The sequence below is a fragment of the Alosa pseudoharengus genome, unplaced genomic scaffold (genome assembly GCF_046254945.1).
Source record: "Alosa pseudoharengus isolate Yale_2024_CS ecotype anadromous, Long Island Sound unplaced genomic scaffold, YU_APseudo_1.1 YU_APseudo_1.1_scf_22, whole genome shotgun sequence".
NCBI classification, from domain to species: Eukaryota; Metazoa; Chordata; class Actinopteri; order Clupeiformes; family Clupeidae; genus Alosa; species Alosa pseudoharengus.
Genome location: NW_027468680.1, coordinates 28184889 through 28205308, shown reverse-complemented (window position 1 = coordinate 28205308; position 20420 = coordinate 28184889). Strand labels below are relative to the sequence as shown.

The 20420-nt window shown below is 49.1% G+C and overlaps 1 protein-coding gene across 1 annotated transcript; it reads left to right on the top strand.

Moving 5' to 3' along the window:
- The first annotated feature begins 1198 nt into the window (after positions 1–1198).
- Positions 1199–19960, top strand: sertad4 (SERTA domain containing 4). The gene is made up of 5 exons (XM_076299808.1): positions 1199–2023; positions 14879–15049; positions 15896–16011; positions 16825–17622; positions 19664–19960. The coding sequence occupies exons 2-5, from the start codon at positions 14896–14898 to the stop codon at positions 19958–19960; spliced, it is 1365 nt and encodes a 454-aa protein (XP_076155923.1). The 5' UTR covers positions 1199–2023; positions 14879–14895.
- Positions 19961–20420: the final 460 nt, after the last annotated feature.

Genomic DNA, 20420 nt, shown 5'->3' with positions numbered 1-20420 from the left:
AAAGAGATTTGTATGTAATATCATTGTTTTAAAAAGAGAAAATGCTTGAATCCCTGGTCTGTGTGTTTGTCCATAAAACTTTTTTTCAAAGGTACTTCCTCATAGAACTGATGCATTTGTTATTGTTTCTATTAGGATGTGTGAGTTCCACCAAACGAGACAGTGGTAGACTTTTTCTTCTGTATGTTTCCATAACCAACAATACCATACTATTTATGCAACATACTGTATTATATATGCACACATGGCATTATACAATTGCAGACCAACCTAGTATAGCCTCAGACATGAATTGCATATTCTCTTTACCTCAGTGGCTCTACACAGACTCTTGTACAGCTATAAATACACGTGAAAAATATGTGCCAGAACACGGTGCAAATGAGGAGCCAGGCACGGCTGCCCACACGCACACATTTAACCAACCCACACTTAAGGTCAAGACTTTTAAATGGGCTTAATTAGCCATCATTTCAGAGTTACAAAACTGTGTGGGAAGGCTTTCTTGTGTGTTCTGTCAAACACACAGAGAGAGAGAGAGAGAGAAGCCTGGCTGTACAGCTGAACTCGCTCCATCTTCGGTGTCAAGACTGCAGAATAGACTACACATTCAGATGAAGTGGATTCCCTGTAACTTTTTCTGGAATTATTAATAGGAAATGTTTAACAGTGTTTTCATGTTCACTACATTAGACTCAGTTGATGTCTCGGATGTGGCCTTTTCTCTGCTCTGCACTACTCTTTTAGGACCAGTAGGTGGAGCTAGTGTTGCTGTGGTTGCAGGTACTAACGAGAAAGTTTTGCCACTTTCATAGTAGTATTCAATATCGAGGCACTCTTGAGTTTTGAAACGCTCTCCCCTCAATTTGAAATATGTGCCTGAAGGTGCAACCCAAATTTAAGGGAAACCTGTGGCATAGTGAGAGATCATATTGAGATAACAGTCAGTCTGCACGGTAACATATTTTTTTTTATCTTTGAATAGCCTACTGCAAGAAAAGAGAAACTGACCTGCCTTGGTAATACCTTTAAAACTTTTTTGGTGCTCTTTGCTGTCACCTGGAAAAGTAATTTCACAGGGACGCCTGGGTAAGAAAAAGAGAGAAAGAAAAATAAATTCTGAGGTTTGTCCCAGATGTGCCTTCCTGTAAATTTGGACAACCTGCACATATGTGAGAGTGACAGACAAAAAAAAAAGAAACGGCGTGGTAAAGTAGAGAGGGAAAATAGGTTTGCATAATGAACAGGGCCGTGAGCAGCAAGAATTGGCACTCGTCCGAAAGCTATTCTAAATAGGAAACACACTAGAAATGCATGCTGGAGTAAGGCTGGAAAATAAGACTCGACGCTGTTGGATCAAAGGGGAAATGTATAACAGATGACTGGGCCCGCTCCCTCCCTTTCTCATTCTCGGTCACACGTTAAATCCATCTCTATGCTGAAAGCGGTCCAACAGGGGACTACCGCTGGAACAGAATAGATCTGATTTGAAAAGTGCTTTTGACCGTGAGGGATGGGGCGACGCTGGTGTGCTCTCCAGACCTTTGCAGCTGTCGTTCCAAGCGAGAGAAGTGCTGCAACGTCGCACCTCCGCGGATTGCTAACGAAGTCTGTCAGGACTACAAAGGCAAACAACCTGGATGGACGCGACCAAAATACCAGAGCTTCATCATAACGGCTTTGTTTGAATGCAGACACAGATGAAGTCAGGACACCCGTCACATACCGTTGCTGAAAGAAGTACGGGCATGATTACGCGATTTAAGTGACATGCAAAACCACTTTGCGCGATTCTATGTCGATGGAAATCATTTTGCTAATGATATTTATCGCTGTCAATGCAAGTATTTCCTGGCGTGAAGAATATTGATGAACATTGTAAGGCAGCCGTTCTGCACGCCCCAGGAGACTAGCCTATGATCTCAGAGCGCGAAGGACTGTTTGTGAGGGTAACATTAGCTACAATTACATTGACTTTACGTAAGGAAAAGAATTCCGGGCAAGTACATCACCCCCATTCTAGGTAAGTCGCATATGATTTGTGTGTGACACAGGTGTGAAGACTATCTAATGCATTTGTAGTTTATTGCATTAATAGGTTTTTATTGTCATTATTCTGACCCCGATGATCAGTGAAATTAATCAGCGCGCTGGTTTTAGTTGACGTGACTGGACAATCATAAGGCTAATTTGCTCCAATGTTTTGATATTTTCTAAATTTTCAACTAAATGTAATTTTCATCATAAACCTTATATTAGGCTATCTTAGCATACCTCCTGCATTCATTAGGAGTTTCAGGATAATTCGACTAATTTAATAACTTTGGCTCATATGACTGTAATTCAAAGAGGTTAAAATATCTTTAGTTTGACAAAATGCACTGCTACTCTAGTGCTTTGTTAATAAAACCTTGTTGTATTGCTACTGAGTAGTCAATAGGCTACTTTGTTGCTAATTGGAAGATGATATCTGAATCTGTTTGTCGGATGTGGTCTGGATACATTCCTGTATATAACATATTTAATTAAATATTATTTGTTGTTGAAATATTTGAAATGGGTTTTAAACATTTTTAGTAAACAGTGTAAAATTTGGGACAGGAACGAGCTGGCACGACCAGCTTGTCATGTATCATCAATGTATTTGTGTGTGTGTTTGTGTGTGTGTGTGTGTGCGTGGGAAATGTGTGTGTGTGTGGGGAGGGGGGGGGGGGGGTTGGGGGTGCTAGAGAAAGTGGCTGCTAACAGCCACTCTCCCTCTTGCACGCCCTTGAGGAGAAAAATGAGCTCTGGAAGCAACTCAGTGGGACATGGAGGGGTCTGTTTCCTCCTCATTCCTCTCTATCTCTCTCTCTGTCTGTCTCTGTTACACCCCCCACACCCCTCCTGACTTCTCAGTGTAGAATAATCCACACAAGCCTTGTGGGCTGGCATTAAACTCGGACGCGCTTGGCCCTGGTGGCTGCCAACAACATCTGGACTCACTTGCCAGGAATCCAACCTTTGCTGTTTGTTTCCCTTAGAAGGAGAAGTGCGTAAGATGGAATTGTGATAGTCTCGCAGACACGCAGGGAAGCAGGCAAGCATGGCTGTGGCTTCTCTATCTCTCTTTCTCTCTCTCTCTCTTTCCCTCTTTTTTTTCCTGTGGAGGTTGTGTTCATTCCAGGCCGAGGCTATTGTTTGAGCATGGCTCCTCTTGTCAGTGTGGCATCTGTTCCCGAGCCTGGGGCGATGTGCAGGGGTGTACCCCTAGAGACCGCCGTGCCAGATTCGCTTTCGCTGCTCCCTCCCATTGATCCTGGTCGCTAACGCTGGCACACACACACACACACACGCACACACACACACGCACACACACATGCACACACACAAAGCCCCCAAAAGCCCACACAGTCGTTTACCTCCTAGAGGGCTCTCACCGCTCCATCAATCGTATCAGTGTCTCTGCAGACTCTTATCCTCATTAAGGATGCATGCCATTAGGTAGCCTACAGTTATTCCCACAATTCATGCCTCCCAGCGGGGGGAGTTGAGGGCGTATGTGAGTCTATCTGACTATACCAGTGTGTGTGTGTTTGGGGGGGGGGGCACAGAGTGATCCAGTACCATTGCACAACAACACAGGCTGAAGACACTGACAATTAATAGCAGAAATGAAGGTTAAAGAGAGGTTAAGGGGGTCACTATCAAATCAAGGAGCCTCATCTGTCACAACACTCACTAAATGCACATTGGCCATTGCCATGACGTTTGATGATTCACTGAGAGACAGAGACAGACAGGGAGAAAGGGGGCGGGAGAGACCGAGAGAGAGAGAGAGAGAGAAAAATTATCAGAAAAAAATAAATGGGATGAGACTGTAGTCTACCTCAAGCCATAAGTACAGTGATGCAGAAGCAGGCCCAGCATTCCTGTGACATTGATGTGGTGTTGTGTCAACACGATCATGTTTCGGCAGTGCCTCTCCTGCCCCCATCCCGGGGCCATGCTGTGGCTTTGGATGGGTGTTGGCTGATTCGGCTGTAATTTCCTTTTTTTTCCACCTTCTTTCTTCCTTTCTTTCGTTCTTTCTTGCTTGGCTGTCTTTTTTTTCCTGCTTTGAAATGGACCTGGGCTAGACAAGCTGGGAAGCCACAAAGGATTTGGCAAGTCGGAAGGGTGTTTCTGGTTTTTACGATTTTTTTTTTTTTTAAGAACGTGCTCTACTTTTCCAGTCTGAATGAGTCATAGCACCACACAGATCGAGGTGTGACCTTTAATGGGTTGGTGGTCTTTGCCTATTTTGAACATTTTGTACCTTTGGCTGTCTCTACCTGATTTATGTTCTCTGCTTACAGACAGTATTAAAAAGCCATTCGGTGTCTGTACCTGGGATGTGGGCTAGAAAACCCTCTGGGTGTGTATCCTTCTCACTAATGTGCTGTTTCAGCAGCCAAACACTGAAGGCTTAAGCTTAACATTTTTCCTGTTTCTTCTTTTTTTTTTTGCACTGGCGAATGTTACTTGATAAATTGACTGGAAAGAAAGAGAGACAGCTCCCTCCCTTTTAATGAGGCAGTGCGCAGCTGAAGGTTAGGTCTCAGGAGAGCCGTCAACGGACCGAAAATGTGTTCCCCACATGTTGATGTCTTTTCCTGCGTTTGGAGGAGCGATCCAAAACAATGGAGCTGTGGTTTGATGAGGGCTTTCAGGTTCAAGCACAAAGAGCCACTTACAGATGAAGAGAGTGGGAGAGAAAGAGAGAGAGAGTGTGTGTGTGTGTGTGTGTGTGTGTGTGTGTGTGTGTGTGTGTGTGTGTGTGTGTGTGTGCATACCCACATGTGGTTTTACCTCATTCTATTACTTACAGTTTCCATACTCTTCCATGTCACAGACTTCAGAATGTCAGTGGCACCACTCCTATTCCCTGCTGAATGGCTTGTTTTTATCTTACCTCATGTAGGAAAACTAAATCAGCAGTGACTCCTACCTTTACTTAAAATACATCCTACCAATTAAATTAGGTTATTTTTTACTCTTTTTTAAAAAAACATGATTTCCACAAATCCTCCACATATTCTCAGCTTTAGGTACATCAGCTTGTGTCTCTATGTAAATCAGTACTATTTTGGTACCATCGGAAGTAATATGTACTTTTAGTTATTATTAATAAAGAGTGTTTCGCTGAGTCACCTTAGCTGTGTTGTTTCTTTGACCAGACCTATAATAGCCCAACTCAGAGCCCCTATCCTGATCAGGGGAAGCACTGAAACAAACTATGATGAAAAGCCTGTTTTAAGTTATGTCAGCAAATTGTGACCTTTGAAATCCTTATTTTAAAGGTCATCGCTGGCTTGTTTTAAAACAAGACTATATGTCCTCTCTTGGCACGCACATGGCTGAATGTATTTCATAATGGCTCGCTTTTTCACTTTTGACGCCTTTGCACATCCAGCAGATATTACGCAACTGCCCTCTGTAGCTGCTGTTTTATGAATGTTAGTAAACCACGGGCAGATGTACTGTGGCCATCTGCTGGATTAAGGAATGGATGACAGTGAACAGTTACATTCTCAATACTGCATGGGGAGAGTCTCTGTTATTCCTTTTGTTTGTCAAAGGCAAGGTCCCACCCAGAGCCTAAGCCCTGCTGGCTTCAACATGTCCTCTGCTCTACCCTGCCCCTAATAATGCTACACGCGGCCTCCCTGTCAGAACACATGTCTGCGCTCCGTGGGAGAAGAATGCCCAGTGGCCCTGTGTGTGTGTGTGTGTGTGTGTGAAGCCTGTGTGGCGTGTGTGTGTGTGTGTGTGTGTGTGTGTGTGTGTGTATGTGTGTGTTTGCTTGCTCGCGTGCCTCGGTGTGTGAAAGTGGTGGTGGGGGGTTCTCTAGCCGCGCTTAGTCATGCTGCTGTGGCAAGAAACAACCTCGTAGTGACTCGGGCAGAGAATTCAAAGAGACTGAGAACACATGGAAATAACCACTGCGTTCCTACATCCTTTTCCTCCCCTTTTGTTGTGCCACATCACTTCTGTCAGATGTCATGTTGCCCCCTCCCCCCAACACGCACACACACACACCTAATATATCGCCACCCCCCCCACCCCCAATTCTCTTCAAATACACTATGTGTTTTTGTTGCTCCTTCAGATACAGTGCCACTGTGTGTCTGAAATGGAAACAAGTGATGACCTGAATCTTTCTCAGACGGAAAGGGGGAAAGATTAAGCCTCATTTGTGTTTTTTTTCTCCCTCCCGGTTGATGGGGTGAAGTGAAGGCGCTGTAAATGGTAGATAATAGATGTTGAGTGTGTGTGTGTGAGTGTGTGCGCGTGCACACGCGCGCGTGTGTGTGTGTGTTTGGTTGGAGGAGGCGGGCGGTGAGGGAGACACCTCACTCTCCTCCTCTCCTGCTCGCTGCTGTGTTGGATAATCTTGTTTGAATGCGCCGTGAGTGGCTTGATGTGAATGCGCCCCCCCCCTCCCCCCTTGCCTGGCAGGCCCGCTCCACCTATAATGGCAAACTAATTGTTTGCCATGTTATTAAACCCCTTTTCCACTCGCTTTCTCTCCCCTTCCTCTTGGCAGTCAAGCTGCTTGCCACTTTCGTTGGGCTCTTGGACCCAAGTAGCGAATGTGTAATCTCACAGTTTGCACATCTCTCCCGCTCCCCTCACTCTTGCTCTCGTGTCATTTCTCACACCATCTCTCTCTCTCTCTCTCTTTCCCTCTTTCTCTCTCTCTCTCCCTCGTGTTCTCACTATTGCTCACACATTCACACACATACACACACACACACACACACACACACACACACACACAGAGGTTCATTCTCTCTTGTTGAAAAATGGTGTGTTGTTTTATCTTTAGATCTCTTCGCTACATATTTAAAGGCTTTGTGGAAGTGTAGGGGGTATTCCAACAACATTTAGCAAAGTGCTGATTGCCATAGAAGGATAATACGAGGTTGCAAACTCCTGAGGGGTTTGTACTGCGAAGAGCCGATGTGAAAACACTGTCACTGTGAGCCACAACGCCTAGATTATCACATTCCAGTCATGATTTACACAGGTACTAAAACCCCAGCCACGGACAGGGGACGACATCATTGTGTATAGAAAGAACATAATGATTGCCTTTTCGGCACTGGTTGGCCGAAGCCGTCGAGCCCAGCCAAACCTAACATTACCTCAGTGGAAAACTGTAATTGTGTGGCGGCCAGTTGGGAGGCATCAGCTAATGATTCATTCTGCACAGACAGCGCTCCACTAGCAGACAGACAGACAGACAGACAGACAGACAGGGTATCAAAGCTCACAGGACATCTCCCTTCCTCAGAAATGATCGCCGGCCCCTGCGCCACACAGGCTGAGTCCATGGAGGCGAGCGCCAGACAGCGGTGTGTCTTTTGTCACCTGAGTGCTGATGGAACTTTGATGAGGTGCCGGATGGAGGTGGTGGGGGTGGTGGTGGTGGGGTGTGTGTGTGTGGGGGGGGGGTGTCTTTTCATGTGCCTGCGTGGAGGTGGCTGGTTGAATGGTGTGTTTGAAAGAACGCAGAGAATAGAAGAAAAGAGAGAGAGAGAGCTTGTGCATTACAGTACCTCCTGTGTCAGCCCCAGCGACTTCCAAGAGGAATTCAAAAGGAAGCTACTGCCATTGGAGCATCAGAGAAAGAGAGAGAGAGAGAGAGAGAGAGGGAGGCGGCTGACTGTGGAGCAGAGAGGAGCAGAGAGGAGCGAAGCGGAGCGGGCGCCCGTCAGCCGAGTCAAAGGCGTCTGACAGGACTCCCCCCTGCTCGCCTCTGATTAGCGACGTCTCATTCAGCACACAGAGGGTCTGCCGCACTGTCTTACCCCCCGCCCTGCATCCCAATCACACACACACACACACACACACACCCCGCCCAACCCCACCCTTCCTCTTCTTCTTTTTCGTCTTCGCCGCCTCACTTTCTCATTTACAACAGCGGCTGGCGAGGTGACAGATAAAGGTGACATTGTGACGCGCGCGACTGACAGATAAATAGGTTCCGCCGCCGCGCTTCCGTGGAGACCGTCAAGGTTCCTCTGAAGGCGTGTCGCCTCATCTCAGTCGAACGTTCTATAAAAACGAGGTGTGTGTGTGTGTGGGGGGGGTTGGTGAGCCCTGTCTTCCTCACCTTACTCTAATCATTGTTCAGTGAGTCGAGGTGGAAGAGGGACAGTGGCCGCTTATGACCAGCCTATCTAACCCTCTCCAGACCTGATGATGATGATGATGATGAGGCCGGTGCGTAGGCCTGGCCGGCTCGGTGGCCATCCGTGGCTGCTGAGGCGGAGTTCATAAATGTGTAATGATCTGTTACTAATCATTTCCCGCCACCGCGCCTCTATCGGGGGCTGACTGTGAAATATCATTTGTGCCCTGTAGAGATGAGGCGATTAGTTCAGGAGACCTTTTTAGTGTGCAATTGATCAGGAGGCCCATTTGGTGGAAGCGTGTGTGTGTGTGTGTGTGTATGTGTGTGTGTGTGTGTGTGTGTGTGTGTGTGTGTGTGTGTGTTTGTGTTTGGTCTGGAAAAGATTTGTGGCTTGCTGGTATTCTTTTCTTGTGTGCATGTGTGTGTGTGGGTAGGGGGGTTTGGGGGTGTTGTTGGTGTGTGCATCTTTGTGTGTGTGTGTGTGTTTGGTCTGGAAAAGATTTGTGGCTTGCCATTATTGGCGGGTGTGTGTGTGTGTGTGTGTGCATGTACAAACATGTGTACCTCTGTTTCAGTACATGTATAATATGAATCTGTTTAAGCATATCAAGCATGAAAGCCTGCCTTGTGCCGGCTGGGTATAATGTGTAAGTGTGTAATGTGTTTAAGTGAGACGCACAGAAAGGCTGTGTGTGCGTGTGTGTGGCAAGCTCATTGTGTGTGAAGTGTTGTGCAATGCATGCAATATGTGAGGCTGGATCTGTGTGTGTGCGTGTGTGATGTGCATAATATTAGAGACCCCCCCCCCTTCTCTCCCTGGCTCTCCCTCTCCCCTCCCTCTCTCTGTACGTGTGTGTGTAACATGTCAAATGCAGGAGGCAGTGCTGTGTGTGGTTTTGCGTGACAGGCGGGCGTTAGATTTACAGGACGCGGCATGCTCGGCTGGGCCGGACCTTTGCAGCGGTGCGCTGCGGTACGGTGTGGTGCGGTGCGGTGTGGTGTGGTGCGGTGCTGTGCTGTGCGGTGCGATGTGGTGTGGTGCGGTGCGGTGTGGTGCGGTGCTGTGCTGTGCGGTGCGGTGTGGTGCGGTACGGTGTAGTGCGGCATGGTGCGGTGTGGTTCGGTGCTGTGTGGTGTGGTGCGGTACGGTGTGGTGTGGTGCGGTACGGTGTGGTGCTGTGCGGTGTGGTGCGGTGTGGTGCTGTGCAGTGCGGTGTGGTGTGGTGCTGTGCAGTGCGGTGTGGTGTGGTGCTGTGCAGTGCGGTGTGGTGCTGTGCTGTGCAGTGTGGTGCAGTGTGGTGCGGTGCGGTGTGGTGCTGTGCTGTGCGGTGTGGTGCTGTGCAGTGCGGTGTGGTGCGGTGCGGTGCGGTGTGGTGCTGTGCAGTGTGGTGCGGTGTGGTGTGGTGTGGTGCGGTGTGGTGTGGTGTGGGCCGTGCTCTCCGGCTGTGCTCGCTCTCCCGCAGGAGGGGCTCACAGAGAGGTTAAGTGCTGTTAGTGTCAGCCTCATGATTAAGAACCATAGGCACGGGGAGGACCGGCCTCCTGAGACACACGCTTATTACAGAGCACTCAGCACTCACTTGAGTGATGTGTGTGTGTGTGTGTGTGTGGTATAGGTTGGTGTGTGTTAATATGCCTTGATATATTTATGATATGGGTTGCATTAGTAATGCTGCCACATTTATGTGTGTTTGTGTGTGTGTTAGAGGGAGATTGAGAGAGAGAGAGAGAAGAGGAGTATTTGTTTCCTGGGGAGTCGACATGTGTGAAATTTGCAGTTTGAATGTCTGTCTGTATGGAAATGTGTGTGTGTTTGTGTGTTAACACTTGGTGTGTGCTTCTGTGTGTGTGTATCGTGTGTCTGTATGCATGCATGTTTGTGTGGTAACACTTGTACAGTTGGTGTGTGCCTCTGTGTGTTTATGTGTGTGTGTGTGTGTGTGTGTGTGTGTGTGTGTGTGTGTGTGTGTGTGTGTGTGTGTGTGTATGGCTTTGTGTGTGTGTGTGTGTGTATGTAACACCTATCAGTGTGTGAGTGCCCCCTGTGTTTGGTGTGACAGCCAGACGGCTCAGAGTGGCTGCAAGGCTGCGGCTGGGTGTGTTTACCTCCAAACGGCATGTTTGTTTGGTCTGCACTTGTGCTCAGGTGGCCAAGCACCGAACGCTGCCACGTATCCCACAAACACACACACACACACACACACACACACACACACACACACACACCTTGTGTTCTGCTCCAAGACCCTGACACAAACCTGCTCACTCGCCGGCCAGGCACAGGGTGTTCCTTGCGGCATTCGGCACAGCCCGGGGGAAGGCATAAACATTCACATGCTCATCCCAAACACTCGCAAAGATTCATTTCCCCGCTCATTGAAAGCATGTTGAACTAATTGTGCTTCTGTGGCCGCGCCGAGCATATTTCAGCTTTATGGAAGACGTGTTTAATGTTGCCCCAGACATTTTCTCACGAACGAAAACTGCTCTTCAGTTTTTTTTTCTTTCCTTTTCTCCTTTCACTACATCAAGAGCACACTGATGATAAATAGCTTGTTTCCCCTCTTCAAACACCCTTCACTTAAAGTAGTCGACCTTGGTAAGTAGGTCAACATAAGAACTAGAACTGGTCTGCTGGCTCACGGCGTGCTTTCAAACATGGAAGATCTTCAACATTTTTATAAATGCGGAAAGAACACCAACCAAACACACACACACACACACACACACACACACAGACACACACACACAGACACACACACACACCCAATGTGTCATAATGTTCTGTACTCAGTATAATTCAGACAGTAATGTGAGAGAAGAAACAAAATGTCTGGACACAGCCTTGCTCTTAGTGTGTGTGTCTGGGAGGCCGGGTTGCCATGTGAAAGCGTAGCAGCGGAGGTGTGGTGGTAGTGTTTGGGCGGGGAGGTCTGTCAGGGGCAGTCTGCGGCGTCCCCATGGAGAGCGGGGGGGCAGCCATGCGAGAGGATGACCTTTCAGAGTACATTCCACCTGTGCAAGGCGCAGTTAGTCTGCCATGACAGCTGCCAATATTGTTTGGGCTGTGGTTTTTTTACTGTGTGTGTGTGTGTGTGTGTGTGTGTGTGTGTGTGTGTGCGTGTGTGTTGAGTGTACAGTTACTGTCCCGCAGGGATTTAGGGGTTAGAGGGTTCGTGTCAATCACACAAACAGAAATCATCCCTGAGGACATTCTCTCAAGTCATGACAAAGCTCTTCAGGCGCCTCTCTCTATTTCTCTCTCTCTCTCTCTCTTTCTTTCACTCTTTCTCTTCCACTGTATCTCCTTCCCTCCCTCCAGTCTTCTCCCTCCCTCTCTCTGTCTCTCCCTCCCCTTTTTTCTCACATGTTCTATCTCCTCTGCCGTTCCCTTCCTTCAGTGTTCACCCTCTCTCACCCTCTCCTCTCCTCTTCCCCTTCAGCTCTGTCCTCCTTCTCTCTCCCGCTCCCCCTGTCTCTCACCCTCTCCCCGCAATTAATTTATCCTCATCAAAGGGAATAATGCAGAGGGTCGGCAGGCAGGCAGGCTGGAAGGGGGGGGGGGGGCTGGGGCCAGATAAAGAGGAGCAAGCCCGCCGACTGAGCCCCAGACTGATTCAGCTCCTCTCGTCTGCTCTTCCTCTTTTATCCCTTCTTTTTTTCTCCTCTCTCATATTCTCTCTCTCTCTCTATCTCTGTATGTGTGTGTCTATCTTGATTTTCTCTCTCCCATGCTCTCTCGAACCTCGAACTATCCCATACCCTTGTTTCTGCTTTTGTCATTTTTTTGTCTTTTGTCCATTCGTCCTTCTTTCTATTTCTCTATCCTTTTTTATTTGTTCTCTCCCTCTCTCTCTTCACCAGGACCTCCACACCCTTATTTCATTCCACAGAGACAACAACAGACAGAGAAAAAGACAGGCACAGAGAGACAGAGAGAGAAAAGATCCCGCAGGGAGTTTTTTTCTCTTTCTTTCTTTTTTCTTTACTTCCCCTCTCTGCCTCACCCCCTCCCTCTCTCTTATATGCACACAGAAGCATATGAAGTTTTGCTCTACATACTGGGAGCATCTCTTCAGCCCCCCCCCCCCCCCCCCCTTCCTTCCAAACTTGGAGAGCTGTCTAATGTTGCTGTTGGTGTGATGGTGTCAGGCAAAAGAGAAAGGATCGGGGAGGATGAAAGCCATGGAGAGAGAGAGAGAGAGGGAGAGATGGGGGAATGTCTGAAGAAGGGCTCCCCTGGGACTGGAAGGGAGCGATGGCATGCTTGTTTTTGGAGCGAGGGAGTGTGTGTGTGTGTGTGTGTGTGTGTGTGTGGTGGGGGGTGTCGGAAGCGGAGCAAAAGTAGCTGGAGGTAAAAGACAGCCCTGGGAGGAAGTGGGCGAGCTGGCTAATTATCCGTGATGCTCCTGCAGGTTCAGTAACGAGCGACTTAATTAGGCCAAGGTCCTCGGAGCGGCTGGATGGGGCTGGATGAGAAAGAGGGGTGTGTGTGTGTGTGTGTGTGTGTTTGTGTGTGTGTGATGTAGGGGATGACACCTCCTGCTCCCCGATTCTCCACCAGCCAATCATGTCACCTCGCCTTCGCAGGAGTTTGAAGCTAGAGCTGACAGCCCCCCCCCCATCCCCTCCCTGCTCCCCACCTCACTCTCCTCCTTCAACTCTCGCTCTCCGTCTCTCGCACATTCCCCCTTTCACTCGTTCCACTCCCTCCTCTTCCTCTTCAATTTCCAATAATGCAGAGGCACTTGTCACACTGTTGTCCCTTGAGAACTTCCTATAAAGGGCACCCAGTGTCAGGCCTCTCTTTCTTTCGCTCTCTCTCTCTCTCTCTCTTCCCTCCCTCTATTTTACTTTTCTCCGTCCTTATCTGATTGATGGCGGAGCGTGTCGCGCTCGCCACCGCTTCTCGAGCCTGCACTCCCGTTAAGAGATGGAAATTTAACTGTGACCGTCAACAAGCCGACCCGGCGAGAGAGCTGGAACGTGGCCCCCGAAACCCAAGGTTTGATTTATTCGCATGGGCCTGGGGGCCAAGGTGTTTCCGAGCGCGTGTCGACACGGCTTCACGCACCGTTTCTGACATGCTTGCGTCGTGTGCAGAACCGAGGCACCGCCGTCGCCACAGGCCGTCCGGTTTTTAACAAGCGTGTTGACTTCACGGATCCGGAGCCCGAGCTGTCAATCAGGGCCTCTCGGAGCTGGTATCGTAATGACGGTAAACAGAGGAAGCCCTGGAGAGAAGTGGAAGAGTAAGCAGGGATGGTAGAAGAGGAGAGGAGAGGAGGAGGGGAGGAGAGGAAGAGAGGAGGAAAGAAGAGTCGTTTAACAGCTGGAGATCCATTTTGCACTAAGGGGAGGTACTGATGGCAGACTTGATGACAGCGATTCACCCAGATCAAAAGGCAGATTGAGTTTCGCACTGATTCAATAAGCTCTCTCTTCACACACACACACACAAGCACACACACACACTTGTTCCAGCTCTCCTCGTTATACCCAATCCCACACACACACACACACTCCCAAAGACAAATAGTTCAGTGTTCCCTCCTTCTCAGGGCTGCTTGCCTGTCTCAAATAACTGAAATGTAGGTCAACCCCATGGTCCGACAGAGCATCTTTTGATCAGATGCACTCAATGGAAGTGCATCGCAGTCACTCTACCAGGCTGATGAGACCGATAGTCAGTCTCATGTGGCCCAAAGCTTCCATGCAGTCAGCCCTCCTCCACCCCCCATACCCCACCCCCACCCCACCCCATACCTCTTCCATTCATGTGAAAAAACATGAACTTTCCCAGTGAGACGCTTTGAAACTCTAGTAGTGCTGAATTGCAGGCTCAGGCAAACTGAAGCGACATTCCAGCCCTTAAAAGCTGATGGGCTTCTTTGCCGTCAAGTGAATGAATCTAATTATACCACATCACTTTAATGTGTCTGGGTCTGGAGGTCACTGAAGGCCATTATGAGGAGCTTGGATGCACACGTTATTGATCTCACCAGTAGATAAGCTACTGATACGCCGGCTCTGCTGTGGTATCATTTGAATGTGTAACACCAGACATCAATGGGGGTAACCTCATCTGGCCATTAAATGCCCTTTTGAGTGGTTATGTGTCATGTGCTTTGATAGGAGCAGCTGATAGGCGGATAATGTTTATTCAAATGCTTTGTTAGTGTAACCTTTAAGTGCATGAGGAAGAGGAGGTCTGTTGACCTGGGGCAGGGAATGATATCAGCCTCGGTGTGGTCCCACAAGAAGACATGATCATGAGAGGCCATCGCTCAAGTTGACTTGTTTGCCTGGGTTTGCTGTTGTTTTATACCTTAAAACAAAAGTGATGCAAAACCAAATAGACTGTGTGTCTCTTCAAAAGCAGTGAATCCAATACAGTATGCTTTTGTGTGTGTGTGTGTGTGTGTGTGTGTGTGTGTGTGTGTGTGTGTGTGTGTGTGTGTGTGTGTGTGTGTGTGTGTGTGTGTGTGTGTGTGTGTGTGTGCGTGCGTGCGTGCGTGCGTGTGTGTGTGTATGTGTCAGTATCATACTGTGCTTGCCACCTACTCTACTCATGCATATGGGTACTCAGTTTGTAGCCTAATTTGTCTGTGAGCGTGTAATAGATGTGCAGACCTCTTGTGGGTTACAGCAGACATCTGTTGCCTGGTAACTAGGACACGTGGCTCTGACCTCCGGTGACCTTTCTGTCCCTGGCAGGCCGCAGGAGGGGAGAGATGACCCTGGTCCTGTCCATGAATCCCTTCTGCGAGCACGAGGGGGACGCGCCGCTCCCACAGTACCAGCCCATCTGGGAGTCCGAGCGCTGCAGCAAGAGCTGCGTGTCCAGCCCGTCGCCTCCGGAGGGCGCCACCGAGGAGCTGGCCGAGGGTAAGCCCCCCCAACACGTCCCCCCACCACCCCACACGTACTGACCTCAAATGGCCGAGTTTTTGGGCAGCCCGGGCCTCAAAATACCTTGCCTGAGCAACACTCCCAAAATCCCTTCTCCATGGCAAGGCCAAGTTCTGCCCACACAGACACACATAATCTCACTCTCTCACACACACCCATATAAACACTTACAAACACACACACACACACCACTCTCCCTTTTTTTCATACACCCATATAAACACTTACAAGCACACACACACACACACACACCCACACACACACCACTCTCTCTCTCTCACACATACCCATATAAACACTTACAAACACACACAGACACACACCACTCTCCCTTTTTTTCATACACCCATATAAACACTTACAAGCACACACACACAAACACACACACACACACACACAAACACACACACACACACACACACACACACACACACCACTCTCTCACACACACACCCATATAAACACTTACGAGAACACACACACACACACATTTTCCCTCCTTTCACTAGACTGGCTATTGTCACGTAGTTGTGTCACAGCGGGCTTGTTTAAGGAAGGGAAATCTGGGGTGAACTCCAGCAGGCACTCTGCCCGAGCCCATCTTCTCCGCCTCGCCACCACAATGTTTCCTCCTCTTGCAAATAGCAGAGCGTGCGAGCGTTTGCATGTTTGATGCAGATAGAGGCTAACACACACACACACACACACACACACACACACACACACACAGAGAGAGAGAGAGACACACAGACACACACACACACACACACACACACACACACGTCGAGGTGCTTCACGACATTTCTTTCATGTCACCAGCAGAGCCTCACTGCAGGAGAGCCCCTGATCATGTGACCATGTCAAGGATCGCCTACTTTAAACGAAAGTTCGTGGAGGACGAGGAGCCCCACTTGAGCTTCAGGAGCTACTGCCAAAGCGTAAGTGCCGTTGAGATGGGTGGCGTGTCCGTAAGTGAGGCACTGTGGGTCTAAATATGACGATCTTAAATCACAAGTTAACTGCATGTCTGGTGTAAAAGCGGAAAGGTGTGGTGTAGATGGCCTATCGAAGAAAAAAACAGTTCCCGAAAAAGGTCCTACTCGTTAGAATCCCATAAATCTACACAGAAACTTTGAGCAATGACACAGAAAATATAGTTAAGAGATGCTCATTTAGAAAATCCCATAGTGTCGGCAGACAGCATTCAAAGAAAACACAGAATTATGTGTTGGGGAATGTTTACTGCAAGTCACGGTAGCATCTTGTAATTATAATTTTTTTCAACTCAGTGAACTTTTGACTCCCCACAGTCTTTTTTTTGTTCATGTTCGAATGCTAAAGCACATACTGTAGACGTCCCTCTGGAAATAGATTTGTTTACCCAATGAAATCATCCAACCATTCTCATCTGTGCATGTTTTTTTTCCCCCCTCTTGAACCGTTTTGCAAAGAATGAACCAAAAATATGGTGTGGTGTATCAGCTAAACCCCTGAAGACGATGAACCCTCTCACCCCCTCAGGAGTATTGTTCATGCCCACAGTCAGCTGCACTCACACAAGTGTGACACATTCGCAGTGCCCTGCACAGACAGGCAGTACTGTAGGCCGCCTATGAAACGGCCAGAAAACTGGGTCAGGGTACGCTCACAGTGGAGAGCGGTGGTGCAGCGCAGTACAGGGCGATGGCTCTGATGGTGAACGCTCACAACGGGGTGTGTGTGTGTGTGTGTGTGTGTGTGTGTGTCTTCAGGTTGCTCCGGCTCTGGAGGAGCGCGCCCACGTCCTGCGTCTGTCCCTGGAGAAGATGCGCTTCATCGACGACCCCGAGGCCTTCCTGCGTCGCTCGGTGCTCATCAACAACCTCCTGCGCCGCATCCGCACCGAGATCCTGCTGCAGAGCGAGTGGTGTCTGCCCCCGGGGCCCGCCCCCGCCGCTGCTGCCGCCTGCATCCCGCCTCCGGCCCAGGTCGGGCCCAACCACCCCCCGGTCCCCCAGTCGCTGCGGCCCTGCTTCGCTGCGCCGGGGCCCTACCGCAAGCGCTTCCGGCTAGTGCGGGGCGAGGCGCCCGAGTGCATCCCGGCCTGCTGCTGCTTCTACGCCGCTGGACGCTACCTCCACTTCCCCTTCTCTGTTTATGAGGGAGCCGCCCCTCACCCGTCCTCACCGTCCTCTTCCTCCTCCTCCTCCTCCTCATCATCCTCTCCACCAGCTTTCCCTCAGCTGCTTCCGGTGGAGGATGGAGAGGCCGACGGGGAGCCCCACTCGCTCTGCCCCGGGCTGGACCTCACAGAGGCCGCGGCTGCCACCGCCCGGGCACTGGACTCCAAAGAGCCGCAGAGGAGCAGACTGCGGGAGCGGACAGTGGCGTGGGACAACGAGCGGGGACACGGCAGAGCCGGCGAGGACAGGCCACCGCGAGAGAGGGAGAGAGGGAGGGAGCGCGACAGGGAGCGAGAGCAAGAGAGGGGAGGAGGAGGTGCGGAGGCGGCAGGGAGCCACTCGCGCTGGAGCCTGGACGCCATGGAGACTGGCCTCCACGGGGCGTTGGTGTGGAGCCAGGCGGGACGGAAATAGCGGCGGCTCCGCCGACCCAGGGGGGGGTGTGGGGAAGTAGAGCGGAAACAAAGGTGAGGCCGTGGCGGCAGGTGTTGGGCAGAGGCTGAATGTTGTCGCAGAGATTTGCACCGAGCATCAGGGGACTCGTTTGGACCGGGCCCATCCGGCTCATCTGATGAGCAAACTGATTGACCGTTACATTCATTCGAAGCACTCAATGCCCACTGGGCCAGCCTGACTAGCACTGCAATGCTCCATACTAGAGCTCTGCAGGGCCTGATCAGGTCTTCTCCATTGAAAACAGAATTGTGATAGTTTGCGGTCAGCCTTTCACAGTCCATCTGATCGCAAACCCTGGCTTAAAAGGGATGGTCAGAAGAGTTTTATGTGAGCACAAGGTGCAGGGTTAATTTGGGCAGAGTAAAAAAAAAAGAGTGCAACAGCAACAAGCAGGAGAAGCATGAAGACCCGTTTCTGTTCAGAAACTACCACAAGGTGCCTTATTTCTTTTTTATTTGGAAATGTTAATAGAGTTTGTGGTTGTATTTGTGACTAAGTATCTTGACTTTCAAGAGACTACATCATGATCACCTCTGGGGACAATGACAAAGTTTTAGTTAAGGTCTGCTAACAAAAAAAAAACTACATGGAAGGCAACAATAAACCACCAGGACACTATCCCATGTTCTTACATTGATTAAAAGGCATTTCCCCATACAACTGGCCTCTTACACATGTCGTAGTGGGGGGAACATATCAGGTGAAAAGATTATACTACAGGTACATACTATAGACAGAAATAAACTAATTTGGTCACAAAACATGAACCATTCCATTCCTAAGCTCAGCCAACTGTTGTCATTAGAGCAGATCCCTCTCTGACTTGAAAAGATACTGTATCTCTCCAAGATACCTGCACTCTGACAAGGTACAAATAAAAGTACCCTCACTTCAAAGTTAGCTTTTTTTGGATGTTTGTTATTTGTGCATTTCCCTTTGATTCCGTTTTTGTTTGATTACGGAGAGCTTTCCAGGAGCACCGGCAGAAACATCATACGAGCAATACAACAGTGTCATGATTGGAGACAGGGAAACAAAAGCCTATCTGTTTGCATTTTCTTACAAAGAGCATTGTTCTGAAATGTCGACCTACTTTGTTCAGTAATTTTTATGTGATGGTTTTTGTGACTGTAACAATGAATAAAGGAATGTTCAAAAGACCAAATTCCAAACCAGCTCCTGCTTATTAAAGTGATACGTCTTTTCATCACACATCCTTTGAGTACCTTCACATGTCGTGAAGATCAGATCTGCCTCACCCATGCACCTGAAATATGTAGGCCAAAATGTAGTAGCCTACTGTGGTTTGTCATTGAGAAACTTTGCTGTTGGTGTTTGGTATGACCTTCGTCTGGACGCTGCTATCCAGAGCCACAAATAGACACACACAGGGACATAGGTGCGTATGTAGGTGACTACGAATTCAGCAAAGGCAAACTCCATCTTACAATCAGACTGGACGAATGATGGCTTGGTGCATGATAATAATGCAGTGATCTTCAGTCATACATTTTGCATTACACTATTATCTTAGCTGTGTGTTTAAGTGCATCCATATGCACTCCTCCTGATTCCCTGAGATGCCTGGGTAAGCCTCCTAATGCTCCTTGAGATCATGCAGCAGCAGTGGAAGCAGAAAAGCACTAGAGGAATTAGTAGCATTACGTAATGCTACCAGCACTCTCCAGAGTGGCACAGAGGAGCCACTTATTTTTCATCCCTCCCTCCCCCCAGACTCTCGCTCATTCCCCCCACTCTCTCTCTCTCTCGCTCTCAGGCACTCACAGTCCTCTCTTCATCAATCTTGCACCCTTTTTGCTCCCCCCACACATACACTCGGAAGATCACACTCAACCTCTCTCCATCACACACACACACACACACACACACCTAATGCTCTCTCTTTCTGTCTCTTTTTCTCGCTCTCTCTCTCCTCATTATCTATCTCTGTCTCCCCTCATTATTCCAACAGCACCAGTGCCACTTGTCCTGGCCCCCCTCCACCTGCGTGGCTTCCCCCCCTCCCCTCATGTCCTCTCCCGAGCCTCTCTACCCGGTGCTAAAAGAAGGCTTGGCGGCCGCACTCCAGCATGCAGCGTCCATTAATCTTCCTGACACACAGGCAGTCACCTCCACACTTCCTTCCCCTGTCATCTCTATTATCTCTATGGAAACAATATTTACTGGCTGCGGCGGGCCAGGCTCCCCGGAGGGCACGAGCGACGCGGCGAGCCACGCCTGTTACAAAGCCTTCGTCTTCAGACCATGAGCCGCAGTACAGAGGGGGAGAGAGAGGGAAAAAAAAGACTATTACAGAAGCAGAAAAAGGGCTCACATGGGGGTTCACACACACACACACACACAAATAACCTCTGTCACACAGACATTCTCACACACACAACCTCTCACACAGAAGTACACACACAAACAACCAATCTCATATAGATATTTACACATACACACACACACACACACACAATCTCTCATGCAGACATGGACACACACACACACACACACACACAAACAACCTCTCTCTCACATAGACACACACACACAGAGAGAATCAAAGACAGCAGCTCATTTCTAAAGCGTTCCTGTTTTTGTTGTTTTTCTCCTGTCTGGTCCAGCGATGTGGGGGCTCATCATGATATGGCTGGAAGGCAAGGGATTCGCACTCCGCTCTGCTCATCCATACAGATTTGTTGCTGTCAGCCTCGAGTGGTTTGCTC